The following is a 9,566-nucleotide window of genomic DNA, read 5'->3' on the forward strand; positions in this document are numbered from 1 at the left end:
TGTACATTTTTTAAGAGACATATTTTATCCATTCTTACCTTACTGTTAATATTTGTGCATCCTAAGTTATTTTCTCATCATCTGAATTGAGACTAATTTACTAAAATAGTTGAGAATCATTAGTCAATAATTAAGCGAAGAATCACTTCAATTATCCAATCATGTAAGAAGAATGTTGTTTATTTTTTATCTACACATAACTGGGTATTAAAAGTGAACATAGCTACAATTGATTGAGTGAAGATTTTAAAAAAAATTCATAAATCAGTCTTTATCAGCATGGAGTTTATAGGGTTGATTTATTAATAAGCTGTTCATTTTGCAAAGAGAATTTTCACTTGGCTTAGTGAATAAAATAAAAAAATCACTTTGCAAAAAATACCCAATCACATGCAAGGAAACAACAAAAAAAAAATGTATTTTTTGCCATGCTTTGGGATCAACGAAAATTGGAGCTTACGTGCTTTTTAAGCTTTTTTAAAAACTTGTACATAGAATGTTACTATAAAGTCTATAAAAAAAGATACAGCATGGAATTGACTGGTTGTTGAAACTAGGTATATATTGAAAATTGTTACAAGAAACCTGTCACAAAGATGTCCTTAGACATGCAGCAAGAAAAAGCATGATTAGAAGATAACATATCTCTGCTGAATATAATTGAATCCACTCTTTGTTGAACAGTGTTAAGGGTTAGTCAGGTTCATATTGTTGTCTGTGTCTCCGTAAAGTTCAGAGAAATCTCTCCAATTGGGATATAGACAAAAATATATATATATATACGTTTTGTTCTTTTTTTTATACTGTGTTTACTGTTTTCTGTGCCTTCTCTTCACTTGTGACCCTTTTTCGCCTAATTTTTTTGGTGTCATATAAACAGTTATTGAAAACAAATCTCATGACAGACACCAAAAAAAAAATATATAAAAAAAACAAAAAAAAAACAACCCTACTACTATCTAAGACAAAAAAAAAAGAAAATATATTTTTTTGACTGGAGTTGGAATTTACTTTTCCATTAATGCTTTTTAATGTTCTTTTAGACCAACCTTTGAAGGAACCAGAAGTAGCCATCCTAAAGTCTAGCACCGAACAAGTGGCAAAAAACGGGTTTGCAATTTATATGTGCAATTTGCAAAATTTCTTCCCTGGTCTCATCAAAGTAGTCTGGTATGAAGGTAATAGCAAAGAAGAGGTGCAGTCAGAGCAAGGTGAAATTGAACACAATAACGTCACAAACACATATTCAATGAGCAGCTGGATAAAAGTGCCAAAATCTGACTTGGGAAAGATGTTTACATGCAAGTACAAACATGACACAACCAAAGAAGGCTGGAAAATGGAATATGTCTCAGGAAATGAATATAATCTAGGTATGCATACTTACTCAAAATAAGAATTACTTATAAAAGTTGAAAGTCTGTGCAGTAGAAGTAATAAGCAAATTACTATAATATAGTCTTTGTCCATGTGTAAAAATAAAATAAAATAGAATTCCCAATAATATAAAACTCAGTAATAAACATACAATGTAAATATGTGTTTATTGATTTAGCTGTTGGATACATGCTAGCCATTGCACAAAAATAAATTAAATCCAAAAGTGGACACTTTCCCATACACAACTGGGAGCCATTATACAAAAAAATTGGGGAATTGTATTTGAAGTGATTGTAACGCTTCAAATAAAAATAAATACAACAGAAAACAAACAAACAAGCATGTTACACTTCTCTGCTCTGTGCAATGGTTTTGCATAGAGCGGCCGCAAACCTCCTCTTCACGGGTCCCCCCACTAGTGCTCTCCACTCCTCCTCTTCTTGGTGCACCTCAATAGGAAGATGCTTCTTATGGGGACACACATAGGGAATTGGCGCATACACACTGAGACCGGTAAGAGCCCACAGGGCCCAATAAGATTAAAATTAGCAATGTAATGTATATAAAGTTTCATTAAAATAGTCCATAAAGTCTGTACATAGATAAACTTTGGAAGACAGCTCAGTGGAAAGCAAGAAGCAGCGCTGGAACAACAGGGGACAAAACACAAGCGCCAATCTAAGTCTAGTATGTATGGTAATTTAAGGCAGGTAAGGATACTGGTACTCACAGAGCTAAAAACATCAAGGGCATTTAGCACAATAGTGCAGGCCTGAGGCAGGAGTGCATGCTCTGCATTGTGATGTCATCATCGGCTCCCTGTGCATTCCAGGACTCCAGGAAGCGCTGAATACCACTGGCGCCGTCCTGCTGAGTGCCATACCGCAGAAGCCATCCTGATGTTTAGCTCCATGAATGTCATTGCACTATTGTGCTAAATGCTCTTAATGTTTTTAACTCTGTGAGTACCAGTATCCTTACCTGGATTAAATTGCCATACATATTAAACTTAGATTGGCTCTTGTGTTTTCTCCTCAGTCACTTCTTATGGGGGCACACCTGTGGACTCGATCCCGAGCCATGTGACTGCATCCAAAGACACAGACAGCGCGGCTTGGCCCTGCCCCCAGCTCTCTACTCACAGATTGTACTCTCTTAATTTGATTGACAGCAGCAGGAGCCAATGGCTCCTGCAGTTGCCTCTGTAAGCAGAGAGAGTAGAGAGAGTCTCTGCAGATGGGCACAGAGCTGGATCAAGATTAGTCTTAGGTAAATATAAGGGGAGGTTGATACAGATACAGGGACATTTTTACCCTAATTCAGGGGATGCATTAAAGTGGAGCTCCACCCTAAAGTGGAACTTCCACTCATCGGAACCCTTCCCCCTCCGGTGTCACATTTGGCACCTTTCAGGGGGGAGGGGGGTGCAGATACCTGTCTAATACAGGTATTTTAACCCACTTCCGGCTATACAGTCTGCGGGTAGACTGCGGGCAGAACGTCAGTTCCCCCCGTTATGTTCTGGGAAACACACAGCTCCCAGAACACAGCGGGGACCAGTGAGCATGGTGCAGCGCAACTCGCGCATGTACCATAGGGAACCGGGCAGTGAAGCCGCAATGCTTCACTTCCTGGTTCCCTCGCCGAGGATGGCGGTGGAGGCAGCAGAGTGATGAGCGATTGCTGGTCTTCTGCTCCCGATGTCGCTGGACTCCAGGACAAGTAAGTGTCCTAATATTAAAAGTCAGCAGCTGCAGTATTTGTAGCTACTGGCTTTTAATATTTTTTTTTACAGCGGAGCTCTGCTTTAAGGTAAAAAATGTTCAGCAATTAAAACCACTTTAAGCTTCAGTATGAGCAATTATTCCACTCCTTAAAGTGAAATTAAACTATAAAATAAATATTTCCTAGCAATTATCTTTTGGTAGATGAGACTTTTAAGTTTATTTTGCCAAACAATACTGCTTTATCTGTTTGCTGGCGCATTTTTTAGTGTTCACTGCCTGCGGTGCAGTGGAGTGCAGTGTACACCTCCGGGTCACTCCTGGCCAAAAGATGGTGAAAATAGAATTTGCTGGACAATGCATCTCCAGCAGGCATTCCATAAGTTACATCATGAGTGGCCACCCAAGGGGCAAAGGGAGAAGAAGCTGGATGTACTACTTCTACTACTAGATGTAGTAAACAAAAACAAGATGACAATGGTGGGCATAGTGAACAAGGGCACAGACCTCATGAAGCTGCAGGAGCGCAGACAATGGTTAAGCCTGTGCATACTTTCACATTATGGAAAATAGTCAGGGGACACACTGCATTTAGTTCCACTTTAATATTACACTGTACATACAGTGTATTTAAAGTAAAAACTTTGGGCCAGATTCACGTAGGGGAGCGGCGGCCGCAAGTTTTCATCGCAAGTGCCTGATTCACAGAGCACTTGCGATGAAAACTACGCCAAGGCGGGCCAATTTAAATGGGCTTATGCCATTTAAATTAGGCGCGCTCTCGCGCCGGACCTACTGCGCATGCTCAGTTGCGCAATTCCCATCGTGCTTTGCGCGCCGTGACGTAATTTTTTCAAACGGCGACGCGCGTAGCGTAATTCCGTATTCCCGGATGGCTTACGCAAACGACGGTCATTTTTAAATTTCGACGCGAGAACGACGGCCATACTTTAGACAGCAATACGTTTGCTGACTAAAGTTAGGGCACCTAAAACGACGACTATCTTTGCGACGGGAAACTAGACTAGCGGCGACGTAGCGAACGCGAAAATCCGTTGTGGATCCGCCGTAACTCCTAATTTGCATAACCGACGCTGGTTTATGATGCAAACTCCCCCCAGCGGCGGCCGCGGTACTGCATCCTAAGATCCGACAGTGTAAAACAATTACACCTGTCGGATCTTAGGGATATCTTTGCGTAACTGATTCTATGAATCAGTCGCATAGATAGAAACAGAGATACAACGGCGTATCAGGAGATACGCCGTCGTATCCCTTTTGTGAATCTGGCCCTTTGATTTAGTTTTGGATAGACCAGGGAATGATTAAAACCCTTGTCAGGCTTGTTTCTTTCTGTCTGTGCCCTGAGAAGATTTGACCTTTCTATTTGTCCTAGTGATCATTGTCACTGAGAAATATAAGGAAGGGAAATCTAAAACTTTAAGTTGTCGCTGACACAGGAATAAAGGGGTAATCTTGCAACGAGGACACTAGTTTTAGTGAAAACTGTTTGAAAGGGAAATTCTTCTCACTATAAAGAGATTTCCTCTCAATTCCTGTTCTATCTAAAGATCAGAAAGTGCCCAAAAACCTAAGGCCTCGTACACACGACCGAACATGTCCACTGAAACTGGTCCGCGGACCAGTTTCTGCGGACATGTTCGGTCGTGTGTAGGGCCGACCGGACAATTTTCCGGCCTAGCGGACAGGTTTCCAGCGGACAAAAGTTTCTTAGCATGCTAAGAAACTTGTCCGCTGGAAGCCTGTCCGTCGGACATGTCCGATGGTCAGTACGACTCATCGGACATGTCCGCTGGCCCGAGAACCCGCGCATGGCATCGAAGTGAATCGACGCATGCGTGGAAGCATTGAACTTCCGGGTTTGCGGACGTGGCAGCGTCCACGTCACCGCGCTGTCTGTCTGCGGGTATTTTGGTTTGATGGTGTGTACCAATGCGGACCGTTTTCATCGGACATGTTCGCTCGTCTGTACAAGGACTAACAGTGGTTTAACTTTTTTTTTACTGTATTCAAAACAAAAAAAAATGTGGGCTTTAGAAATATTTTAAAGCACAATCTAACCTTTAGCAAGGCAGATTTAACACCCCCCCCCCAGACACACACACACACACACACACACTGAGTCCACCCCAACAGCTAATGTACTTATGTACTTACAGTGATACAGTGCAAGTTGTAAAAAAAAATGGAAAAACTGCAAACTGCTTTAAATGTTTAAATCCTCATTATGCCATGAAAATAATAAGAGGCAGTATTTGCACATCATTAGCATGCCCAGTCATCTCATTTTAGATGGTAACGGATAAAGAAATCTGTAGCATATGTTTATAAAGTCTCTGCTAATTGACCATATTTGTGAAATTATTATTAAAAAGTACAACCCAATAAATACAAGAGGCATTCAATGTGATTTTCATGCAATTAAATTAGCTTTCAGCTTTAAAAATGTAGCAGATATTGCTAATAACTATAACTATTTTACAGAGATTTTTAAGGAAGAGTCCATTTACAAGGCATGCAATCAAGGTATTTATTTATTTTACATTTATTTTGGATAATTCTTATAACGCAGAAGTCTGCTGAAATATCCTGTAGTTTGTGCTTTATATTGTTTTCCCTTGTATAAATGCAATTAACTATTTTTGTAGATGTATCTATTAAGTATATAAGTGTGCTGGAGGATTGTCAAAACAATATCAGATGGGTGATCTGACAAGCATTTTCTTCATTTGTAGATAAACAGAGCATTTCTAGCCCCTAGCTCAGACTAGAAATCAGTAGAAATAACCTCGAGCATAGGAGAAAATCATCAATTTACTTTAAATACAGTGGGCCGGATTCAGATACCTGAGCGTATCTGTCCGGCCCGCGTAACGTATCTCCGATACGTCACGCAGCTCTAACTTTGGGCGCAAGTTCTTTATTCAGAAAGAACTTGCGCCCTTAGTTACGGCGGCGTAACGTATGTGTTGCGGCGTAAGGCTGCGTAATTCAAATGGAGATGTAGGGGGCGTGTTTTATTTAAATTTGTGTTGACCCCGTGTTTTTTTTACGTTTTATTTGAACGGCGCATGCGCCGTCCGTAAAATATCCCAGTGTGCATTGCTCTAAATGACGTTGCAGGGACGTCATTGGTTTCGACGTGAACGTAAATTACGTCCAGCCGTATTCGCGAACGACTTACGCAAACAACGTAAAAAATTCAAAACTCGGCGCGGGAACGACGGCCATACTTAACATTAGCTACCCCTCATATAGCAGGGGTAACTAGCAAAAAAAAAAAGCAAAAAAAAAAGACGTATATTATGCGATCTGAAACTAGCATTAACAATTCAGCAGCCATGTTAGGCCTCTTGCACATGGACACCTAAAATAATTCAGGCTTTTTTACTGAACTAAATGCAGCCCATTGTTTTTTATGCACACAGACAGACAGTTCAGTAAAACACTACATTGCTGGACAGTATTTTTCATGCATATGAAATAACACAACCCAAGAAAATAAAAGAAGTTTAATTTAATGTACATGCTAAACACAAAACAAAACAAAAAAGTTGTGTTAAGTAACAGAATTCATCATGTATTTCATTTTTACTTTAATTTTAGTAACCAAACACAGGCTTATTTTCAAATGATTCACTGCAAAATCAATGAAAAGTGATTTTAACTGAACAGACAATAACTAAGTAAAGTTTGAGATATTTTATGTGCCAATTTATTTTTTATTTGTTCTGTTCTGTTTAACTTTAAACAGTAACACATATTTTAAACTAGACTGTTCTACGCATTTCTCAAAAATATTGTCCACAGTCAATGGCCCAGATTCAAGAAGCACTTGCGCCCGCGCAACCATAGGTTGCGCGGCGCAAGGGCTTACTTGCTCCGGTGTAACGAGTGCTCCTGATTCAGGAACCTCGTTACACCGACTGCAGCCTAGGATGTGACAGACATAAGCCTCCTTATGCCTTCACATCCCAGGCTGCATTCTTGCGTTGGCCGCTAGGGGGCGCGGCCATTGTGATCGGCGTATAGTATGCAAATTGCATACTACCACCGATTCACAAAAGTTGCGCGGGCCCTTCTCACGCAAGGTACGGAGTTTCCGTACGGCGCCTTTAGCATAAGGCTGCTCCTGCTATAGCAGGCGCAGCCAATGCTAAAGTATAGCTGCGCCTCCCGCTCGCGACGTTCAAATTTCACGTCGTTTACGTAAGTAAACCGTGAATGGCGCTGGACGCCATTCACGTTCACTTACAAGCAAATGACGTCCTTGCGACGTCATTTGCCGCAATGCAGGTCGGGAAAGTTTCCCGACGGAGCATGCGCTGTTCGCTCGGCGCGGGAGCGCGCCTAATTTAAATGATTCCCGCCCCCGGCGGGATCATTTACATTAGGCAGCCTTGCGCCCGGCTGCTTAGCATATTGCCCGCGCAATTTACGGAGCAACTGCTCCGTGAATCGCGGGCAAAGCGCAATATTTGCGTGGGCGCAGAGAAAAAAATTTGCTCTTTGCCCACGCAAATATTGCGCGATTCTACTTGAATCTGGGCCAGTGATTTTTTATATGTTGGAAAATTATTTTAATCCATATTTTCTGATTATATCAGCCACTGATTGTTTGGTACCCCCAGTCTAAAGAATTCAATTAAATTAAATGTCCAGTTTTCTTTTTTAATTTAAAAGAGTACATATTTCAATTTATAATGTGCAATGTACGCAGTTTCCTCAGCACATGATTTTGCATAATATAGTTTTCATCTTATTTTTCATCAGCTAAGATACTATTTGCTATTGGTTACTACACATTTCATCACTTGACATATATCAGTTAAGTTTGCAATGCATGAACTGACAAATAGAGCATTGTTGTTAAAATATTTTCCCAACATCTTGCTAAAATATTTTATTGTCAATTATCAAATAATGTCCTGGCTCTGGCTGGTAGGATGTCAGTTTCACATATGCTTTTGGCAGAGTCTGGAATCATAAATAATAAAAATAATTATCAGAAATGTTAAAAAGTCACACTGTATTGTATTGATTTTCCTATCATCACCATTTTCATATGACAAAGATAATTATTCTGTCTAAAAATGTAAGCAATTAAACTGTGTTGCTCTATCACTTCTTAAATGCATGCTGTCATTGTGAGTAGCATTGAGCAAATTGATTATAAAGTAAAATAAATGGGCAAATTGGTGTACTTTAGATTTTTAATTTGCATGCCCCTTTGGATTTATGGATTATTTCTTTCTCCGCTGTTCTGATATACCACAAACATATTCAGGAGAATTAAAAATGTACAAATAACAAAAAGGATCGTTTCAGTCATGTCTGTTAGCAATCAGCATTTGAAAATCAGTAGCTTTAAACAGGTACTTTTAATTTAAATCACTGACACACCTGCAAGTGACTGGGTAGAGTCAACAATCATATTCCTTTTAAATTTCCATGAACTGGATTTGATATTTGACGTGAGCACAAGCCAGTGTAAAAATAATATGTGTGGTCGATTTTATTGCAAAATTTTGTTGCAAAATCTTCTATCAATCCTCTTTAAAATGTGCCATAATTTCTAATTTTCCATTGCAGTTTATTGGGTAATGGCAGAATGAATTTAAAAACAATTTCTGGTAAAGGCTGCACTGTGCAACCATTGTCTGCTATCATATGTAACAGATTAGCTTTGCAAAGTAACCCTCATTGTAATATGACAGTTTTCCTGTTTGTTTAATTCCTCCAGGTTTGCCGAGTTTTAATCGCATGATGTACCGAGCAGCACAAGTTACCTATGCTATGCTAATCTTGAAGAGCTTAATATATTCACCGATTTTGATTTTCATTAGGTACAAAACCAACCCATAAATTTCTCAAAGCAGACAAAGGTTTTTGGGAAACAATTATGCAGAAAAACATGCTTAATTTGTTTTTACTTTTAAGTTTATTGTGATTTACTTTTTTTACTGACACATTTACTATTTCTGTGTGTATTTTAATTTGTAATATAAATTTAACATGTATTCAAACCCCCAAAAAATGAAATGTAATGTAGTGGTTGCATCATTTTATTTTTTTTCAACTTGTGATCCTGTCAGTAACACACTTCCTGTCCTAAGGTAACAATGTACACTCACTGTACCATATCTCCAGAGAACATGTCACCTTGGGACAGGAAATACGTTAGGATTAAAAAAAAACTGCTTTATCATATTAACTCTATAGGGAAAAGTTTATTAGTCAACAGAGAAGACTTAGAACAATGCTAACTGGTAAAAGTGCAGCAGAGAGCACAGAAAGATATTGGGGTTCATTTAGTAAAACTGGAGAGTGCAAAATCTGGTGTAGCTGTGCATGGTAGCCAATCAGCTTCCAACTTCAGCTTGTTCAATTAAGCTTTCACAAAAAACTTGGAAACTGATTGGTTTCTATGCAGAGCTGCGC

General features: G+C 39.4%; 1 gene segment (V, D, J or C); it reads left to right on the forward strand.

Annotated features, from left to right (window-relative positions):
* The window catches only part of LOC120940383, a 27,522-nt gene extending 18,417 nt beyond the window's left edge, over positions 1 to 9,105 (forward strand). Inside the window, 3 exon segments of the C gene segment in view lie at positions 1,044 to 1,373; positions 5,610 to 5,651; positions 8,869 to 9,105. Of these exon segments, the coding sequence occupies positions 1,124 to 1,373; positions 5,610 to 5,651; positions 8,869 to 8,990 (414 nt within the window).
* Positions 9,106 to 9,566: the final 461 nt, after the last annotated feature.

Source organism: Rana temporaria, chromosome 5, assembly GCF_905171775.1.
Source record: "Rana temporaria chromosome 5, aRanTem1.1, whole genome shotgun sequence".
NCBI classification, from domain to species: domain Eukaryota; kingdom Metazoa; phylum Chordata; class Amphibia; order Anura; family Ranidae; genus Rana; species Rana temporaria.